The sequence below is a fragment of the Mastigoproctus giganteus genome, chromosome 9, assembly GCF_048544385.1.
Source record: "Mastigoproctus giganteus isolate SK-2022 chromosome 9, ASM4854438v1, whole genome shotgun sequence".
NCBI classification, from domain to species: Eukaryota; Metazoa; Arthropoda; class Arachnida; order Uropygi; family Thelyphonidae; genus Mastigoproctus; species Mastigoproctus giganteus.
Window position 1 is genome coordinate 176,140,389 of NC_143583.1, and position 22,340 is coordinate 176,162,728.

The 22,340-nt window shown below is 39.0% G+C and overlaps 1 protein-coding gene across 4 annotated transcripts in view; it reads right to left on the minus strand.

Moving 5' to 3' along the window:
• LOC150080903 (syntaxin-binding protein 5-like) overlaps window positions 1-22,340 on the minus strand; it is a 795,970-nt gene that overhangs the window by 91,987 nt on the left and 681,643 nt on the right. For all 4 annotated transcript variants that reach the window (XM_090381037.1, XM_090381035.1, XM_090381034.1 and 1 more), the window contains one exon: window positions 14,868-15,071. In XM_090381037.1, the coding sequence (XP_090237163.1) occupies window positions 14,868-15,071 (204 nt within the window). The remainder of the gene's footprint in view (window positions 1-14,867; window positions 15,072-22,340) is intronic.

The window sequence follows — 22,340 nt, forward strand, 5'->3', positions numbered from 1 at the left end:
CTAGTCTCCAGACACTAATTTGCAAAACTTAAGCCTTTCTTCGTAACAGCAACCCTTTGTTCCATTCACTAATCTTGTTGCCCATCTCTGTACTCGTTCCAGCAGCTCCACATCTTTCCTAAAATGAGGCCTCAGACCTGTATAAAGTACTCAAGATGTCGCCTGACCATTGCCTCATATAAGGGGATAATCACCTCATTATAACTGCTAGAAAAATTCCTGTATATCATTGACCATGAGCTTTGTGAGCAATGCAGATGGTCTGCATTGCTCACAAAATTTCATATCTGACTGCACAATTACCCTCAAGGTCCTTTTCATTTTCTACCACTCTGAGTGTACTACCACACAGTTGATATGTCACTCTGGGGTTACTGTTACTGAAATGCAGTACTTTACGTTTGTCAATGTTAAACTTTAGTTGCTGCCTCTCAGTTCATCTGCTCAACTTTTCTAGATCCTGTTGGATTAGCGTACTGTCATTAACAACCCTTCCAACTTTGTATCGTATGCAAAATTAGACATTAACTCTGATATACTTTCATCAATAGCATTAATAAATACAGAAAACAGCAATGAACCCAACACTGAACACCGAGGGCCTCCACTAATAACATTAGTCCACGAAGAGCAGTGTCCATTGGTTGTGACTTTCCGTCTTCTCCCACTCAACCATTGCTTTATCACTAGCAGCAATTTGCCCTTAATGCCATACTTCTCCAATTTGTACAGTAGTCTTCCATGTGCAACAGTATTAAAAGCTTTCCTAAGATCCAAGTATATGATATCAAAATTATTTTTTGCATCCAGTTGCTTTGTGACCACATCATAGTATCCAATCAAATTGGTCAGACAAGGCTTCCCCTTCTTTAATCAGTGCCTTCATTAATTTCCCCGGAACAGAAGTTAAACTAACAGGTCTGTAATTACTTGTATCACCCTTTGATCCTCCTTTGTGAATTGGAGTCACATTTGCTCATCTCCAGTAAATGAGTACCTCCCTTGAGTCCAAGGAAGCTTTCATAATTATGGTTAAGGGTTTGCTTACTTCCTTTGCCGCCTTCTTTAATATAACTGGATAGATCCCATCCACCCCAAGTGCCTTTCTTGTGTTTAACTTATGTTCTCCTCCACTTTGCTCTCAGTTGTTAGAAAATCATTTAGCTCACTGCAGGAGTTTAATAAACCTCTGGCATTCCCCTCCCTAAACAACTCCTCATGTGTAAATGTAGATGCAAAATACTCATTCAGTTTGTCTGGTACATGAACAGGATCATCAACAATTAAACCATCGACTCAAGTGGACCAATCTGATTCATCCCCTTCCTTGTAGAGTTTACAGAGTAAAGAACTCTTTGCTGTTTTTCTTTGCATTCTTTGCCAAAGATTTCTCATAGTCTGTCTTTGCCTGCCTAACCTCCTTTGTGAGTTCACTACAGACCAGTTTATATCTACTACACGTTTCTATCACCTGTTAATTTATATGTATCCCATACATTTTCTTCTCTGCCACATGTTTCATTAGTTCATCCGACATCCATTTAGGCCTAAACCTTGAACAATATTTCTTGCTTGGTATGAAAAGCCTAGTAGCTTCCAAGGTTAATTCTTTGAATGTTTCTCATTTAGAATTTGCTGTTGGTAACATCATCAGTTGGTCTCACTGTACAGAATTTAAAACTGTCTGAAACCACTGTATTTACCTTTATGGAAGCATAAACCCTTTACTCCTGATGGTAGTTACATCTTTGAGAAAAATATGTAACTACCATCATTGGATTGTGGCTGCCAGGTGTTGCTTGGTGAAGACAGACTACTGTAGCTGCTGCAAGCTAATAAGTTTCCATTGAAATTATCGTATTTTTGATTATTTAGCATATTAATTCGTGTTTTACAAATAGATTAAATATTCTTAGTGGCATTCATTAGCTTATTTTTTAAATTTAGCTAGTGATTTTTAAGTTACAACTTGCTACTCCTACTGCTATCATAGCGGTGTTTTTGGCTGGAATATTTTAGCATAACCAATAGCTCAGAAGAATAGTGAGGTTTAAATTGTAATAAATAAGTATCTGAAGGGTTTAATCACCTTTTGGGGATATACCTGTTGTATTTTTTGATTAGTTAACATATTAATTTGTGTTTTACAAATAGATTAAATAGACATAGTAGCATTTTTATTAGCATATTTTTTTAAATTTAGCTAGTGACTAGCTAACAGAGTAAAGAACTCTTTGCTGTTTTTCTTTGCATTCTTTGCCAAAGATTTCTCGTAATCTGTCTATCATATTGTAAAACACCACTATCATATTGGTGTTTTGGCAGGAATATTGTAATGTAGAAGAATAGTAGGATTTTAAATGTAATAAATAAATATTTTGAAGGTTTTAATCCCTTTTCGGGCATATATCTTTTGTATTTAGCTAAGGATATAACTAATTTAGCATTGTGTTCATTACGGTATAGTGTAACTTGATAATGTATATCTTAAACTTGATAACTAAGGTATAATGTAAAACTATATAGCGGAATACGTATTACCGTATTAGCTTAATATAGTATTGTATAGTATAGTAAATTAATTAAATTGTATTTAAATGAAAATCATGATCCAGACTAGAGTATCAAAGCAACATGGACAAAGTAGTAGGAGTGCCATGGATCAGGGGAGAACCGAAGGGGGCGATTCCCCAACAAATCACAGCCTAAAGAAATTTGCAACTTGTGAAATGTTTGCACACTTTCTAGAATGGAACATTAGTGCGAGGAAATCAGGTGTCAACTTGGCATTGTTATGGGCTTATATGAGAGCTTGAAGGACAGGTCGGATGCCCTCGAAAGATTTAAATTGAGGGCCCATCAAGCTCTCAGCTGCCCACATAAATTCCAGAGCTTACACTTGAACATCATGCAACACAGCGGCAACCTCCAAGGCAGAATGCGCTGGTCCTGAAGGAACTAGTTGTTGTAGGTGACTCTATTGTCAGGGTAAAGGGGAACATATTGTGCAAAAAGGATAGATGGAATAGGACCAAGGTATGTCTGCCAGGGGCAAAGGTTGATGATGTTGTAGGGCAGATATCATCCTTTAAAGGCACACAGGGTGATATTGTTGTACACGTTTTCACTAATGATATTAAGAGTAGGAGACCGGCAGAATTACTTGTTAAGTAATCCTGCCGGTGTAAATGTTAAGTAACAATGCTGAAAAAAAGCCACGAGTTAGGGTTGAATTTGAAAGTGTCTGCAATTCTGCCCCAGACACAATAGGAGGGAGTATATGATGAGAGCCTTGTCGTTCAATTCTGCTTTGGAGAGATTGAGCGGTAGAATCAAGGTTGAGTGGTACAATCAAGGGGTAGAATTTTTCTCAGCCTGGTCTGTGCTTCTTAACAGGAGAGACTGCTTCTACAGGGATGGAATACACTTAAATAGAAAGGGTGCAAGAATATTTGCTGACGCTATCGAGGCAGAGTTAGGTGGCTCGGAAAACTACTAGCTTGGGGGGGGGGATACACGGACTAATAGATTAACAGTAGCTGCTGGCAGAGGTAAAAGTGATTCTTGCACTACTTCTATTGGAATGCAATTGAGCAGCAGCCTGGAAAGCAAGGCAATGGAAATTTCCAGGACTGCTGGAAAGTGGAACAAGTAAATACATGGGCTGTGTTAGGGTAACTAAGAGTAGAAACAGGTGCATGTATACTTGCAGGTACACCAATACTAGGAGTATAGTTAATAAATTTGATGAACTTGAGAAGTGCTAGTCAAGACATCAAAGGCAGATATTGTTGGGATATCAGAGACATGGTGTCACACAGACATAAGCAGTGCACAACTGGAATTTGGGGAGTACAAGGAGTATAAGGATTGACAGGACAGGAAGGGAGGAGGAGTTATGCCGTTAGTTAAGAAACACACAAAATCTAAGGAAGTGCATCCAATTGATGTTGGTGGACAATGCATGTTGGGTCTCTTTGGTGTGAACAAAAGTACTGGGAAAGAAAAAATTAGAGTAGGTGTGTGTTATAGGCCTAATGAATCTGATGAGTATAATGAGCAATTGTGCAGAAAAATAAAAAGTGGGCCAGTAAATTAGAGTGTCTTATAATGGGGGATTTTAATTTCCCGGATATTGACTGGAATTTGTGGGTTGGTCACTCACACTAGCAAGGCTTTTGTGGATTTATTGGATGATTGTTTTCTACAGCAGCATGTTCGGGAGGCAACTTGAGGGAGTAATACTCTTGATCTGATTATCAGTAATAATTCTTCATGCATCAAGAATCTGCAGAGAAAGGATCCACTAGGTGGCAGTGATCACAGTGTGTGCTGAAATGGGATTTACTCAAAGAGGTAACTACCATCAAGGGTAAAGGGAAGGGTTTTTGCTTTCGTAAAGGTGACAATTGTGGTCGGAGACAGTATTTAAATTCTATAAGGTGGAACCAACTGATAATGTTACCAATAGCAAATTCAAAATGGGAAGCTACTAGGCTTTTTATACCAACAAAGAAATATTGTTCAAGATTTAGGCCTAAATGGATGTCAGATGAACTAATTAGACATGTGAAGAGAAGAAAAATGCATGGGATACATATAAATTTACATGTGACACAGAAGCCTATGATAGATATAAGCTGGTCTGTAACCAAGTTACAAAGGAGGTTAGGCAGGCGAAGGCAGATTACGAGAAATCTTTGGCAAAGGATGCAAAGAAAAACAGCAAAGAGTTCTTTACTTATGTAAACTCTAGAAGGAAGGGAATGAATCAGATTGGTCCACTTGATATTGATGGTTCAACTGTTGATGATCCTGCTCAGGTAGCTAACAAACTAAATGAATATTTTGCATTGACATTCACGCATGAGCAGTTATTCAGGGAGGGGTATGCCAGAAGTGTATTCAACTCTGGCAGTAAGCTAGATAATCTTGTAATAACTGAGAGTGGAGGAGAAATTGTTGAAGATAAACACAAGAAAGGCACCTCGGGTGGATGGAATCTATCCAGTTATATTAAATGAGGCAGCAAAGGAAGTAAGCAAACCCTTAGCCATAATTATGAGAGCTTCCCTAGACTCAGGGGAATTACCCACGGACTGGAGATGTGCAAATGTGACCCCAATTTACAAAGGGGGATCAAAGGGAGACACAGGTAATTATAGACCTGTTAGTTTAACTTCTATTCCAGGAAAATTAATGGAGGCACTGGTTAAAGAAGCATTGCAGGATCATCTAGACAAGACTTCAGTTACAGCTCGGACACAGAATGAGTTTGTTAAGGGGAAGTCTTGTCTGACTAATTTGATTGGATACTATGATGTAGTCACAAAGGAACTGGATGCAAAGAATAACTTTGATATCATATATTTGGATCTGAGAAAAGCCTTTGATACTGTTGCACATGGAAGTCTGCTGCTGATGTTGGTGGAAATTGGAGCAGTGTGGCATTGGAGGCAAATTGGAGCAGTGTGGCATTGGAGGCAAATTGCTGCTATGGATAAATAGAGAGAGAGAGAGAGAGAGAGAGAGAGAGTCAAAAGTAGAAGGGAATCACCAAGAAAGAGAAGAATGATGATATCCAACTCAGGACCCTGGGTGTGCCAAGCCCATACTCACCAGATGTGAGTCCCCGGGAAGTAATGAATTACTGCGGCTCATGGTAGACAAGAAAAATGCATGGGGTGCATGTAAATTATCAGGTGACACAGAAACCTACGACAGATGTAAGCTAATCTGTAATCAAGTCACAAAGGAGGTTAGGAAAGTGAAGGCTGATTACGAGAGCTCCTTGGCAAGTATGCAAAGAAAAACAGAAAAGAGTTCTTTACTTCTGTAAAATCTAGAAGGAAAGGGATGAATCAGATTGGTCCACTTAGCATAGATGGTTTGACTATTGATGATCCTGTTCAAGTAGCTGATAAACTGAATGAGTATTTTGCATCTACATGCCCACAAGATGAGTTATTCAAGGAGGAGAAGGTGAGATGTTTATTAGACTCTAATAGGGAGTTAAACGATTTTGTAACAACTGAGAGAAAAGTGGAGGAGAAATTGTTGAAGTTAAACTAAGGAAGGCACCTAGGGTGGATGGGATCTGTCCAGTTGTATTAAAGGAGGCAGCAAAGGAAGTAAGTAAATCTTTAGCCATAATTATGAAAACTTCCTTGGACTCAGGGGAGGCACCCATGGACTGGAGATGTGCAAATGTGTCCCCAATTCACAAAGTGGGATCAAAAAGGTGACACAGATAACTACAGACCTGTTAGTCTAATTTCTGTTGCAGGGAAAATAATGGGGTCATTGGTGAAGGAAGTGATGCAGGATCATCTAGACAAGACTGCAGTTATAGTTCTCAGACAGCATGGGTTTGTTAAGGGGAAGCCTCTGTGTGACAAATTTCATTGGATACTCTGATATGGTCACAAAGGAATTGGATGCAAAGAATAATTTTGATATCATATACAGAGTTGTTAAAATTAAAATATCCCTATGTAGATGGCTCTGGAGTGAGTTCTAAGGCTCGTACTGAAGAGAAATTTGGACAACAGGTACAATAAAGAATGCGCTCGCCATTTATTGAAAAAAAAAAAAAAAAATAGTTACAAAATTTGTCACTATATGGGGCTGTGGAAATACAAATCACTTGAACAGCACTACAATTGTTCAATGTTTCCTCCATTTTGGTCAACAACAGTTTCGATTCGAAGAACAGCATTTTCTACAGCAGAACGTAACATGTCAACTGGAATAGCCAGCACATGACATCTAATGCTGTGCTTCAGATCTGCCATAGTTTGACATCCTTCGAGATACACCTGGTTCTTCAAAAAACCACACAACCAGAATTTGCATGGGATGAGGTCTGGCGATCGGTGTGGCAAAAATTTCTGGAAACAACTGCTGATGACCCGTTTGTAAAGTGTTGCCTTAGCAATCTTTGGAAATAACGGTGGATGTGGGATGGCGCACTATCTTGAACGAATATGGTATCCTGAAGGTACCCATGTTTGCAGCTCTGGTATTGCGAAATTTGCCAACATTTCATAATATCACTGTCCAGTGATGGAACAGGTTCAGGGTCCAGTCAATGTTACCTGTTCAAAAAAATATGGCCCAATCATGAATGTAGCTGTAAATTCACACTACACTGTCATGTTTGGAGAATGCAACGGTACTTCTTGGATAAATCAAGGTTTTTCTGTTGCCCAAATGCAACAGTTGTGTGTATTTACTTGTCTGTTTAAGATGAAGTGGGCTTCATCACTCCAAAGGATGTTCCATGGCCAAGTGATATCCACTGTCATTCACACCAGAAACTGAAGTGCGTATGTGAAACAAATATCTGCATCACCATGCTTGAGCTGCTGTAGCACATGCATCTTGTAAAGATAGTACTGCAACACCTGATGAATTACCAGTCTTACAGTGGAATATGGCATGTCTACTTCATGAGAAACAGCTGGCACACTTGCGCTATCACATGGAGATGGACTTGATAAATCCACGACAACCATAGCCACTTCTTCAACACGAGAGGAGTCCACTCGTTTTCGACCTCTACCTGGTTGAACACCAAGATATCCACCAAGAGAACACCAATGGAGGACACATTGTCGCTTCAAATTTCGCAATCATTTTGCGGACAGCACAAACAGTCATAGGTCCATGCCTTATGCGCTTCTGATGCCAGAATTCTCTGATAGCCGCAGCTGCATTGTTGCTGTTCTGATAGTACAGCTTCACTCCTCAGTAGTGCCTTTTCCTGCAACGTTGATGGCATTGCTGCTGTAGTGCAGGCAAACATCTACTGTATGATTTTGAAGAGACTGCTTTTCTTTTATACAGTACAATAGAGCTGAGTAGTGGCGTTGTGGCAATAACTTAGTTGCGATTATGCAAATAATTTACATTATTTGCATAATCGCAACTAAGATAGTTCCCACCCTACAGTGAAAAATTTTGTAACTAAATTTTCTTTTCCAACAAATGGTGAGCACATTCTTTATTATACCTGTTGTCCAAATTTCTCTTCAGTACAAGCCTTAGAACTCGCTCCAGAGCTTTCTACATAGGGATACTTTAATTTTAACAAACCTGTACTTGGAAATTTTAGGAAAGCTTTTGATACTGTGGCACATGGAAGACTACTGTACAAATTGGAGCAGTGTGGCATTGGAGGCAAATTGCTGCTATGGATAAAGGGATGGTTGAGTGGGAGAAGACAGATAGTGGTAATCAATGGACACTGCTCTTCGTGGATTAATGTTATTAGTGGAGTCCTTCAGGGTTCAGTGTTGGGTCCATTGTTGTTTTCTGTATTTATAAATGATATTGATGATGGTATATCAGGCTTAATGTCCAAGTTTGCAGATGATATGAAGGTTGGCAGGGTTGTTAAGGACACTACTGACAGTATGCTGCTGCTGCAACAGGTTGAGCAGATGGGCTGAGAGGTGGCAAATGAAGTTTAACATTGACAAATGTAAAGTACTACATATGGGAAACAGCAACCCCAGAGCAACGTATCAACTCTGTGGTACTACACTGACAGTGGTAGAGAATGAAAGGGACCTGGGGGTGGTTGTGTAGGCAGATATGAAGTTCTCTGAGCAGTGCAGACGGGCTGCAAGAGTAGCTCATGGTGTATTGTCAATGATATATAGGAATTTTTCTAGCAGGGATAAGGAGGTGATTATTCCATTGTATAAGGCAATGGTCAGGGCACACCTTTAGTACTGTATACAGCTCTGAGGCCTCATTTTAGGAAAGATGTAGAGCTCCTGGAATGAATACAGAGATGGCCAACAAGATTAGTGAATGGAACAAAGAGTTGCTCTTACGAAGGAAGGATTCAGTTTTGAAAATTACAGTGTCTGCAGACTAGGCACTTGCGAGATGATCTGATTGAGGTGTTTAAATTGAATGGTTTGAGCAAGCTCAATGCTGATGGGATTCTTCCTCTTGCCCAGATTAATTGCCTGAGGGGAGATAAATTCAAATTGAAAACAGACAATTGTTGAATAGATGTGTGTAAATTCGTTTTAGCCAGCAGGTGGTTGATAGTTGGAAAAAACTTCCATTTTTTGTATTGCAGGTCAATCACTGCCACCTAGTGGTTCTTTATCTGGAGATTTTTAATGCACGAAGACTCACTACTTATAATGAGATCAAGTGTATTACCCTCTCTGGTTGCCTCTCAAACATGCTGCTGTAGAAACCACTCATCCAATAAATCCACAAAGGCCTTGCTAGTGTGCGAATGACAAATCCACAAGTTCTAGTCAATATCTGGAAAGCTAAAATCCCCCATTATAAGACAATCTGATTTTCTGGCCCACTCTATTTCTTTGTACAGTTGTTCATTATACCCATCAGAGTCTTAAGGTCTATAACACAATATAACTGGATCTATCCAGTTATATTAAAGGAGGCGGCAAAGCAACTAAACAAACTCTTAGCCATAATTATGAGAGCATCCTTGGACTCAGGGGAGGTTCCCACGGACTGGAGATGTGCAAATGTATCCCCAATTCACAAAGGTGGTTCGAAGGGTGACACGAGTAATTACAGACCAGTTAGTTTAACTTCTGTTCCGGGTAAAATAATGGAGTCGCTGGGTAAAGATGCATTGCAGGATCATCTAGACAAGAATGCAGCAATAATTCAGACACAGCATGGGTTTGTTAAGGGAAAGTCTTGTCTGACAAATTTGATAGGATATTATGATGTGGTTACAAAGGAACTGGATGCACAAAATAATTTTGATATCATATATTTGGATTTCAGGAAAGCTTTTGACACTGTTGCACATGGAAGACTATTGTACAATTTGGAGCAGAATGGTATTAAGGGTAAGTTGCTACAATGGATAAAAGGATGGTTAAGTGCGAGAAGACAGGGGTGGTAATCAATGGGTGCTGCTCTTCTTGGACTAATGTTATTAGTGGAGTCAGACAGGGTTCGGTGTTGGGTCCACTGTTGTTTTGTATATTTATCAATGATATTGATGAAGGTATATCAGGCTTAGTGTCGAAGTTTGCAGATGATACAAAGGTTGGCAGGGTTGTTAATGACAGTAATGGCAGTGAGATACTGCAACAGGATCTAGATAATTTGGGCAGATGGGCTAAGAAGTGGCAACTGAAGTTTAACCTTGACAAATGCAAAGTACTGCATATGGGTAGAAGTAACCCCAGAGAAACGTACCAACTGTGTGGTACTACACTTAAGGTGGTAGAAAATGAAAAAGACCTGGGAGTAATCGTGCAGTCAGATATGAAGTTTTCTGAGCAATGCAGACAGGCTGCCAGGGCAGGTCATGGGATTTTGTCAATGATATATAGGAATTTTGCTAGCAGGGAAAAGGAGGTGATTATCCCTCTGTATAAGGCAATGGTCAGGCCACACCTTGAGTACTGCGTACAGGTCTGGAGGCCTCATTTTAGGAAGGATGTAGATTTACTTGAGTGTGTACAGAGAAGAGCAACAAGATTGGTGAGGGGAATGAAGGGATCCTCTTACCAAGAGAGGCTTAAGTCTGCAAATTGCAGTGGCTGGAGACTAGGCACCTGCGCGGTGATCTGATTGAGGTGTATAAGGCCTTGAATGGGTTGAGCACACTGAATTCTGATGGGATCCTTCCACTTGTTCAGATTACGAACCTAAGGGGGCATAAATTCAAATTAAGAAAAGACAGATATAGATGTGCGGAAATTTGCCTTTAGCCAGTGGGTGGTTAATTGCTGGAACAAACTTCCATCTGTTGTTGTGGAAGTTGATAGGTTGAATAAATTTAAGGAGGAACTGGACATGCATTTGGAGGGAATGGTGTGATTTTTTTTTTTTTTTTTTTTGGCTGATGCTGCATAAGCTCATACACTTGCTTTCTTGCATCACATGCCACTACTACTACTACTATACTGCCTCAATAGTATCAGCAAATATTCTTGCAGCCTTACAGAGTTTTTTGTTACTTTTTGAGAAAGGGGGTTGAACTTACTTTTATAGGTATTACTAATAATTTAGATATAACTAAGTCTAAGGCTAAGAAATTGGTAATGACTGCTTTCATGGATCAGTGGCAGGCCAGATGGTGCAGTAATGAGACTGGTCATGTTACCCGTTTGTTTCTTCCAGATGTTAACTTGTCTGTGATAAGAAAAAAAAAACAGCTGGTTGTTTCCAGAAATGGAAACCGCTTAGTTTAAGACAGGACATGGATTTTTTAATTATAACTGCATTATTTTGGGTTAAAACCTGGGATCATGTGCTGTATGATTGCATTATTTATGAGCAGTACAGACAGAATTTAAGAAATACTATTGTCGAGTTAGGTCCTGAAAATGAAAAATTACTCCTCGCAAATAGAAGGTATTTTAATGCCTTGCAAGATTTTGCAAGATTGGTCTTTAATAAGTGGAGACAGATGTCTTCCCTTGTAATGTCAACGTATGGTCTTGCTCAACAGAAAGAAGGAACGAAAAAAAAAAAAAAAAAAAAAAAAAATATATATATATATATATATACAGTAATACCCCGACTTACGCGAACTCGAAGTTACGCGGTTCTTGATTATTTCGTTTCGTGTATATCTAAAATTAGCTTACCAGTGATCTGGAAGTCAAATCATAAAGCTTGGGTGACAGTTTCCGTTTTTGAGGACTGGTTTGGTCAGCACTTCATAACCGAAGTCAAACGTTATTGCAAGTCTAAACAGATTCCATTTAAAGTGATGCTTCTTATTGATAATGCACCCAGTCACCCTCCTGCCACTCTAATTAATTTCGACCCACATGTGAAAGTTGTGTTTTTGCCACCAAACACAACCAACTTGCTTCAAACGATGGACCTGCGCCTCCATAGCCAGGTGGGCAGGAGCAGCAGCAGTGCGTAGCACATGCTTCTTGATTAGACCGGGGTTCGATCCCGTGCCCACCAAATAAGGAGGATACGGAAAGGTCAGGGAATGACCACCGCATATCCCCGGAGCAATATGGCCTTAGTTGCTAATGCTCCTAAAAACCAAATAACAAACAATAACAACCGATGGACCAGGGAGTCATCAAAACATTCAAGGCTTACTACACGAGGCGTTCATTTGCACGTCTGAATGAAGCCACGAGACAAAATAGTGAGATATCTGTTAAAGACTTTTGGAAACAATTCAATGTTTTAGATGCCTTAAGAATCACTGAAGAATCTTGGGATGAAATTCACAAAAAAAACATTGAATGGTATCTGGAAGAAACTTTGTCCATTTTTTTTTTTTCAAAAATGAGACGAAAACAACGCCAGAAACTGATCATGTCGCTCATGTGATAGAAGAAGTTGTTAATCTTGCCAGGCAATTAGATTTGGAAGTCAATGGTGATGATGTCAAAGAGCTGTTGGATTCACATAGTGAGGAGCTGACAATGAATGAGCTCATAGAGATGCATGAGCAAAACATCACTGAAGTATCCAACACTTCAGACCCAGTTCCACCAGAAAAGCACATGAGAATTGCAAGCTTGACAGAAGGTCTCAGCTCAATTGAAAAGGGCTTAAAATTTTAGAAAACAGACTCCAACGAAGAATGTGTTATAGCTACAAAGCAAGGAATAATAAAAATTATTAGCTTGCTACGAAGAAATTCTGCGTGAAAAAAAAAAGGCACAATGTCGTCAGACGAATTCGTTAGATTTTATGAAGTCATCGACATCGAAATAACTTTTTTACGTAACTCATTTATTTTTTTAATACATATTTTGTATTAATATGTATAAAGAACTGCAATTTTATTAAATATTTTTCTTCTAAACTAGTGTTTTTGTTAGTCCTTGGTCCCAATTAAACAAAATTTATATGTATTTATATGCAAAGTTGTACCCCGACTTACGCAAATTCGACTTAAGTGATTTTCGTCGGACCCACCTATCTCGTAACTTAGGGGTATTACTGTATTTATTTATTTATTATTATTATTTTGTTTTTGTTGGCCTGTAGTTTCAGAGTAACTCTAGGCAGGATATTATATATCTCCAGTTTGGATTTATATTCCAGGGGATAAGATTTTTTTTTGGCGCCTCCGTAGCCAGGTGGGAAGGAGCAGCAGTGCGTAGCACATGCTTTTTGATTAGACCGGGGTTCGAGCCCGTCACCACCAAATACGGAAGATGCGGAAAGGTCAGGGAATGACCACCGCATTTCCCGGAGCAATATGGCCTTAGTTGCTAATGCTCCTAAAAACCAAACAACAAACAACAACATAAGATTTTTAAAAATTTTTATGTATTTTGTTTTTTATTATTATTTTTTATTTATTTATTATTATTATTTTTTTATTTATTTTTGTGCTGGCTCTCAATTGCAATCTTCATGCTGGCTAATATGTGCATATTGCAAATGAAGAGCGGGTTTGCTGGCATCTATTTTTTTTTTTTCTAGCTCTCGGGTGTGGGAGACCTGGGAGCAGGATTTTGCGGGCATCTGCCGGTTTTGCACAGCCACTGGTGGGTGTGGGAGTTTCTGGTGCAATGCTAGCACTGACATAGGAGTAGACCCAGGTTCGACTCCTTGTGCTAGGGTGAGCATTGAGTGGTATTTGCCCATGTTGGTGGCTGCCACTTGATGGCAGAGAGGCCTGGTAAATACACATTTACACTTCAGGCTGATGTGATTAAGAGGATTTTTTTTCTCCCTACATGACAATTGGTGGAGATGGACGAATAGTCCTGGTGCCATTGTGAGACAGGTAGACATATACAAAAAAAAAATTCTTGCACCCTTTCAATTTAAGTGTATCCCATCCCTGTAGGAACAATCTCTCCTGTTAACAAGCACAGACCACACCGAGAAAAATTCTACCTCATGAGCCTTGCATAATCTCTCCAGGGCTGAATTGATTGACGAGGTTCTCATCATATACTCCGTCCTATAATGTCTGGGCAGAATTGCAGACACTTTCAAATTTAAACACCCTAACTTGTGACTTTTTTTCAACATTGAGCTGTACTTTGTTAAGTAAGACCACAGATCTCCTACTCTTAATGTGATTAGTGCTAGCGTGTAGAACAATATCTCCCTTTTTGCCCTTAAAAGATCTGCTCTACAACAACTTTTTTCCCCTGGCAGACATACCCTGGTGCTGTTCCACCTATTCTTTTTGCACAATATATTCCCCATTTCTCTGAAAATTGAGTCACAGACAACTAGTTCTTGTGGGACCAGTGCATTCTGTCTTGGGGATTGCCGCTGTGTTGCCTGATGTTCAAGTGCAAGTTCTGTCATTGATGTGGGCAGCTGAGAGCTTGATGGACCCCTCAATTTAAATCCTTCGAGGGAATCTACCCTGTTCTTCAAGCTCTCATAAAGGTCAACAATGTTGAGTTGGTGTCTAATTTCCTCATACTCCTTACATCGAGAGCACACACACAGACATTCCCCTTGGCAATATTATGTTCCATTCCTGATAACTCCACAAACAAACAAGCAGTACATTTCCAAAGACTGTGATTCAGAGGACAACTCCCTCCCCCATTTTTCCTCTGAGCCACAGCACCCCCACTCCCTTGATCCTTTTGCTTTGCTGCTTTGGTCTCAGGTATGATTTCAATTCAATTAAAAACATAACAATAAACTTATATTCCAATGCAGTAATAACACTATATAAATATATATTTCATTATTGAGTTTTATACATTCAGACCACTGAATGCAAAAGAATTTTGGGCAACATTTTCAAAGAAAAAGAAAGTGAGTCCTATTGTCCAAAAAAAAAAAAAAAAAAAAAAAAAAAAAAAGTGGTATTTTTTTCACTATTCATAATTCTGTATCTGTTGAAAAATTCTCTCTCTCTCTCTCTCTCTCTCTCCTTTTGTACTTACCAGTGCCTTTTATTGAAACAACTTCAGCTCGAACTATAAAGGAAGTTTCAGTGAGGTTTGTTTTATAAATACAAGTTTGGGAAGGCAAGGCAACAACTCTAGCTTGTTTTTCTGAGGCTAGTACAACAAACTGTGTATCCCGCATATCGGAAGACGATGAAGTTGGAGAAACTTTATTTTTCTGTTGATTACTGCTTGGAACTCCTAAAAAATAAATTAAAAACAACAACAAAAAAAATAAAGGAATAGTACGCAAATTTATGAAAAGATTTACATTCCTATTTAAAAAACAAGAAAAAAGTATTTGTAAAATAAGTAAAACTTATTAGCAGAAAAATCTGCTATTTTAAATACTACTAAGGAATCATACAAAACCATTAACATGGATGAAATATTTATAGGTATAATATACAGAGTGCCTACATTTATATTTTGTTGTTAGAGGCTTTACAGCACAAGGGAAATCAATGTAGCAACTTTAAATTATTTTTACAATTACATAGCTAAATAGAAAAAAAAAAAAGATTTAAATGAGCTAGAAAGAATGTGTAGCTAAACAATGCTTGTCTCCATTATTAGACAAACTCAAAAGGTTAGATATGTTAAACATCCTACTCGCATCCTGAATTGATTTTAGCATATCTAACCAATAGTCAGTTTCACACCAGGTTTCTCTACATAGTACATAGTGTTTAGGGTCAAGTGGCACTGGTGGTTCCCCACAATTCCACGATCAGTTCCCTGTTCCCTTGTGTTGAATATGGAACTCTGTAAAGGACAGATAGTGAAATGTGGTTGATGTAGTGCTATCTTGTTCATCTAGCTCTTAACCTAGTGGCCCATGGAACACTACCGAACCCTAGTTACTGTACCCCGTACAGGAGCTAGGCCAGGTAGTAGGGATTAAGTTCTCTAGCTGGGCGAACCCTGGCTTAACCTGTGTGTAATAGGGAGGGCCCCTAATTAAAAAAAAAAAAAAAAAACAGGTGAAGGTAATGAAGTTGGATGATAGGAAGACTTCCACCAGGAAAAAACAGAAGTTAAAGGGGAAGGGGGCACCCCTGTAGAGGAAGCCCATCCTCCACAGGGAGGACTTAACAGCAGAAAAATGAATTGGGATGGGTGGTTTTTTTTTTTTTTTTTTTTTTGATTTGGTAGTTGTTGGCGCATCGGCTTCTGTGGCCATATTGCACCTCCAAAGGTTTTTGCAGTACTTTGATCCAAGCCCGAGGCGGGAATCGAACCTGCGACCTTTGGGTTGCCGGGCAGGTACTTTACCCACTCGGCTAGCCCGGTCGGCGGGATGGGTGGTGAGGGGGAGGGAATGGCCAATGCCTGTATTTTGGGGGAATAAATACAGTCTCAGGATGTGCTACGGGGGATGGAGAAGGCACAGTGGTCACTTTCCAGACTAGCTGGTCAGCAAGGCAGGGGAAGTGGGAGCATTTCCTAAATAGGTTACTTCTGATGCAGTCTAATTTTGGAGGTGGACCTATCAGAATGACACAGACTTTATATGCTCACTGCCACACTCACTTTTCATACATGAGCACAACACTTTTTTTTTACTTTTTTGGACATATTAGCATTAATTGAGGCATATGACGCAAGAAAGCAAGCTTATACAGCATCAGCCAAAAAAAAAAAAAAAAAACCCCTTCCCATTTCACCCATCCGGTCACTCCAAATGTTTGTCCAGTTCGCCTTAAATTTATTTTAGCTATCAACTTCCACAACAACAGATGGAAGTCTGTTCCAGCAATCAACTACATGCTGGCTAAAGGCAAACTTCTGCACATATATTCTACAACTGTCTTTCCTCGATTTGAATCTATGCCCCTCAGGTTCTTAATCTGAGCAAGTGGAAGTATCCTGTCAGCACTGAGTCTGCTCAAACCATTCAAGTCCTTATACACCTCAATCAGATCACCTTGAAGGTGCCTAGTCTCCAGATGTTGCAATTTGTAGAACTTAAGCCTTTCTTCGTAAGTGCACCCCTTTGATCCTCTCACCAATCTTGTTGCCTTTCTCTGTACTTGTTCTAGCAAATCTACATCCTTCCTAAAATGAGGCCTCAAGACCTGTACACAGTATTCGAGGTGTGGCCTGACCATTGCCTTATACAAAGGGATAATCACCTCCTTGTCTCTGCTAGCAAAATTCCTATATATCAGGGGTGGCCAACTTAATTTGTGATGTGATCTACGTTTTTTTCTTCAAAATGTGCCGCGATCTACCATCTCAAGAATTTCATTGCACATGATTAAAAAAGTTAATCAACACATATTGAAAATTGTTTTTATAAATTTTAAATTAAATACAATTCAGAATCCTTATATTAAATTAACATACAGGATGATTCACTATCAGTGCGACAAACTTGCAGGAGGTGTAGGGGGCACAAAGACGAATCGGAATCACATACCATTGCAGGGTCTGAAATGCCTTCGTCATGCGGTAGAGGACGTTGAACGGGAGGTCACGTGAACAGCGATCCCGCTGGAAGTCATCATTTGCGAACCGTTTCCTTTGAAGAAACCAAGTAGCAAAAGTCCTACGGAGTGGATAATCCGCAGGCTCCAATGATTGGACGCGTTGCAGATGGTATGAACTCATTTGGTTTGTTGACAGTATCCTCCATACAGTGGATTGGGAAATACCCAATCGTTGGCCTATCACTTGAGTACTAATACTCGGATTGCCCTCTGCAAGATGTAGGACATTCTCCTCATTGTCTGGCGTCCTCGTCATTCGCTCTTGATTCATGGTACCTCTCGTGAAACAACCAGTCTCACGTAACCTTCTGTGCACACGTGCAAAAATCGTATGATGAGGAGCATGCTTGTGCAGGAAATGTTCCTGGTACAAGTGCAGAGCAGCGCGCCCATTACAGTTCGCAGCTCCATGTCGGCCAGTTCAACGTTTGAATACTCGTCCATCCTACTGCCTCGTGAACCAGTTCGCAAATGCTGACTTCCAGCAGGATCGCTGTTCACGCGACCTCCCATTCAACGTCCTCTACCGCATGACGAAGGCATTTCGGACCCTGCAATGCTATGCGATTCCGATTCGTCTTTGTGCCCCCTACACCTCCTGCAAGTTTGTCGCACTTATAGTGAATCACCCTGTATATTTAAATTTTTAATTAATGTGAAGTTTGTGTCTTCTTGTCATCTGCCAAGCTTTCAAAATCAGGGATATACTATGATAAGACCAACAGGAAAGAATCTTTTTTATGCAAGTCTGTAAGAGAACAGTGATTCTTTGTTTGTTTCAATACGAAAAGGCCGATTCACATAGATATGTGAATATTCAAAAGAGGAATTTAAAAGTTCACTGCATTTTTTTTTTTTTTACATTTGGGCAAACCTATTTCCAAAAGTCTTTTTCTGATGATTTGGCTTTTAGGAAGATATTATTTCGCAATGTAATAATTTAATGTTCAAGTAATATTTTCTCCATGTGAAAAATCTCAGCGATTTTTTTTTCTGCATTTTTTTGTATCTAAGTCAAAAATAAATGGATAAGAAATATATTTAACAATGTCTTCAATTGTTTTAAAATCACTGAATCTGGTTTCAAAATCAACCACAACATTCTCAATTTTATAAACATATTTCTCACTATTAAATTCAAAAACAGGATATTTTTGCAAATGATCTTGCATATTTGCAAAATGGTCGAATTTTGTTTCTTTGAGATCCTTAGCCATTGCCAAAAATTGATATTTATATGCAGAAATACTACTAATCATGTCACCAACATTTTTATTTTTTCCTTATAATTCCAAATTCAGATCACTTAATTTACTGGTAAAATCTGCCAAAAAAGCCAGATCACACAATCGCTCCGTATCTCGTAGCTGCTGATAATCATCTCCACTTTGATCAACAAATTTTTTAATTTTATTCAGAAAATTTCGAAATCTCTGTAGAAACTTATTCCGATTCAGCCACCTCACACCTGTGTGTAATATCAGATATGGTTCTTTTTCATCAAGTTACATTTTGAAATGTCTCCTTTGAAGAGTTTGTCCTCTGATGGAATTCACGATTTCAAAGGCTATGTCCATAACACTTTTAGTATTTAATCTTTTGTTGGCTAACACTTGTTGGTGGATGATACAGTGGTAACTCAAACAATCTGGGAATTCGTCATCCTTTTGGCACAATGTGATGTATCCTTTAAGATGCCCTGTCATTGCTTTAGTTCCATCTGTTGCTATTGATACGAGCTTAAATAGTGGTAATTTAATTTTTTCAATAAAAGTTTTGAATTCGTTAAATATATCAAGACCTCTAGTTCTCTCTTTTAACGAAATCATACCCAGCAGTTCTTCTCTAGGGCAGAATCATCATAAACCATACAAATAAAAACGAGCAATTGAGCTGAATCACTGATGTCTGTAGATTCATCCAGTTGTAAAGAAAAGGACACACAATTAGCAATATGAGTACGCAATTGTTCGCTCACATTTTAACTCATTTTTTCAATGCATTGCATCACAGTCTTTTGATATAATTGCAGATCTTGAAGAGCACTTTCAATTTCATTTTTGTTCTTAAAATTTTCAAAAAGAGAATCTAAACAAGACTGCAGTTATAGTTCAGACACAGCATATTTTTTATTTCTTTTATTTCTAAAACGCTGTCACTGTTATTTCTAAAAATATGTCTTTGATGAATTGACCATCAGAAAATGGTTTGCATTTTTTTGCAAGAAGTCGACTCACTTTCAATCATTCTACAGTTACTGCTTTAGATTGCAAATTAGGTGTCATGAAGAAATTTTGTTGCGCGAATAATCTGGATTTAAGTTCTTTTAATTTATTTTTTCTAAGGTCACTATTAGGCAGAAAATTTAATTGGTATTTACCATGGAGTGCGCTGAATTGCCTTTCTAAATTTCTTTTTTTTGGTATAGCCACGGAAGCATTGCAAATCAAACAACATTTTTCTTTTATCATTACAAAAAAGTATTATAGTTCCCACTTTTGATGAAAATGATACATTTTACTCTTTTTCATAGTATTCATTTTAAATCAAAGGGTATTAAATTAATGTACAGTAGAACTTGGTAATAACGAGATCACGGCTGTAATGAGCAGAAAGCCATACAGATTTTAATTTACGCGTATTCCCATACAATCGCTCACTGTTATAATGAGCGTACCACACAGATATACCGAACTAATTTTGGTAACAATGCAAACATTCTTAATTGCTCACGTAGTCTGAAAAACCCAATTCCTGGAAAAGATGAAAACGAAAAGGGCGACTTAGCTTTATGGTCCCCTGCATCGGATTAGCAGACAGTTTATGACCTCGTCCTCCATGGACGGGGGCTATACAATAGTGCATTGTATAGCCCCCGTTAATTTAACTTCTGTTCCGGGTAAAATAATGGAGTCGCTGGTTAAAGATGCATTGCAGGATCATCTAGACAAGACTGCAGCAATAATTCAGACACAGCATGGGTTTGTTAAGGGAAAGTCTTGTCTGAGAAATTTGATAGGATATTATGATGTGGTTACAAAGGAACTGGATGCAAAAAATAATTTTGATATCATATATTTGGATTTCAGGAAAGCTTTTGACACTGTTGCGCATGGAAGACTATTGTACAAATTGGAGCAGAATGGTATTAAGGGTAAGTTGCTACAATGGATAAAAGGATGGTTAAGTGGGAGAAGACAGAGGGTGGTAATCAATGGGTGCTGCTCTTCTTCGACTAATGTTATTAGTGGAGTCCCACAGGGTTCGGTGTTGGGTCCACTGTTGTTTTGTATATTTATCAATGATATTGATGAAGGTATATCAGACTTAGTGTCGAAGTTTGCAGATGATACAAAGGTTGGCAGGGTTGTTAATGACAGTAATGGCAGTGTGCTACTGCAACAGGATCTAGATAATTTGGGCAGATGGGCTAAGAAGTGGCAACTGAAGTTTAACCTTGACAAATGCAAAGTACTGCATATGGGTAGAAGTAACCCCAGAGAAACGTACCAACTGTGTGGTACTACACTTAAGGTGGTAGAAAATGAAAAAGACCTGGGAGTAATTGTGCAGTCAGATATGAAGTTTTCTGAGCAATGCAGACAGGCTGCCAGGGCAGGTCATGGGGTTTTGTCAATGACATATAGGAATTTTGCTAGCAGGGAAAAGGAGGTGATTATCCCTCTGTATAAGGCAATGGTCAGGCCACGCCTTGAGTACTGCGTACAGGTCGGAGGCTTCATTTTAGGAAGGATGTAGATTTACTTGAGCGTGTACAGAGAAGGGCAACAAGATTGGTGAGGGGAATGAAGGGATCCTCTTATCAAGAGAGGCTCAAGTTCTGCAAATTGCAGTGGCTGGAGACTAGGCACCTGTGCGGTGTATAAGGCCTTGAATGGGTTCAGCATGCTGAATTCTGATGGGATCCTTCCACTTGTTCAGATTACGAACCTAAGGGGGCATAAATTCAAATTAAGAAAGGACAGATGTAGAATAGATGTGCGGAAATTTGCCTTTAGCCAGCGTGTGGTTAATTGCTGGAACAAACTTCCATCTGTCGTTGTGGAAGTTGATAGGTTGAATAAATTTAAGGAGGAACTGGACAGGCATTTGGAGGGAATGGTGTGATTTTTTTTTTTTTTTTTGGCTGATGCTGCATAAGCTCATACATTTGCTTTCTTGCATCACATGCCACTACTACTACTATTGGTGTTCCACTTGTCGCATTACCCTATTTACAGATTGTCCTGTATTCACTGAACCATAAATTTATTTCGGGACTTCTAAGAACTTTGTATGCAAATCACTTTATCATTTTAAAGTAAAATCAGTTAGAAACGAAGCTTTCCTTCGGAAGCATGTCTACTAACAAAAGAAAGTGTTTCTCGATTCATGATAAAGTCGAAATTATTTGTGAGTTAGAGCGTGGTGCAAAAAATTTTGAAGTGTGTAAAAAGTTTTCTTTGTCCTGTTCAAGTGTATCGACATTGTGGGAGAATAAAAATGTTTACATACCAACACTGGAAAAGAACATAATTGAAAAAAAAAAAATTAGAAAATTACAAACGTTGAGGAAGCATTGCTTTGATGGTTCATCACACAAAGAAGTGCTGGATTTTCAATAGACGGTCCGATCTTGAAGGTTCAAGCAGAAGGCCGACCGGGCTAGCCGAGTGCGTAAAGTACCTGCCTGGCAACCCAAAGGTCGCGGGTTCGATTCCCACCTCGGGCTTGGATCAAAGTACTGCAAAAACCTTGGGTGGTGCAATATGGCCACAGAAGCCGAGGCGCCAACAACTACCAAATCAAAAAAAATCAATCAAAAAATCAAATCAAGCAGAAAAGTTTGCTAAACAATTTGGACATGATGATTTATGTGTAACAACGGTTGGCTGGATTGATTTAAAAACTGACATAACATTGTTTATGCAAAAATTAGTGGAGAATCTCGATCTGCAGATCCAATAATGGCAAATGA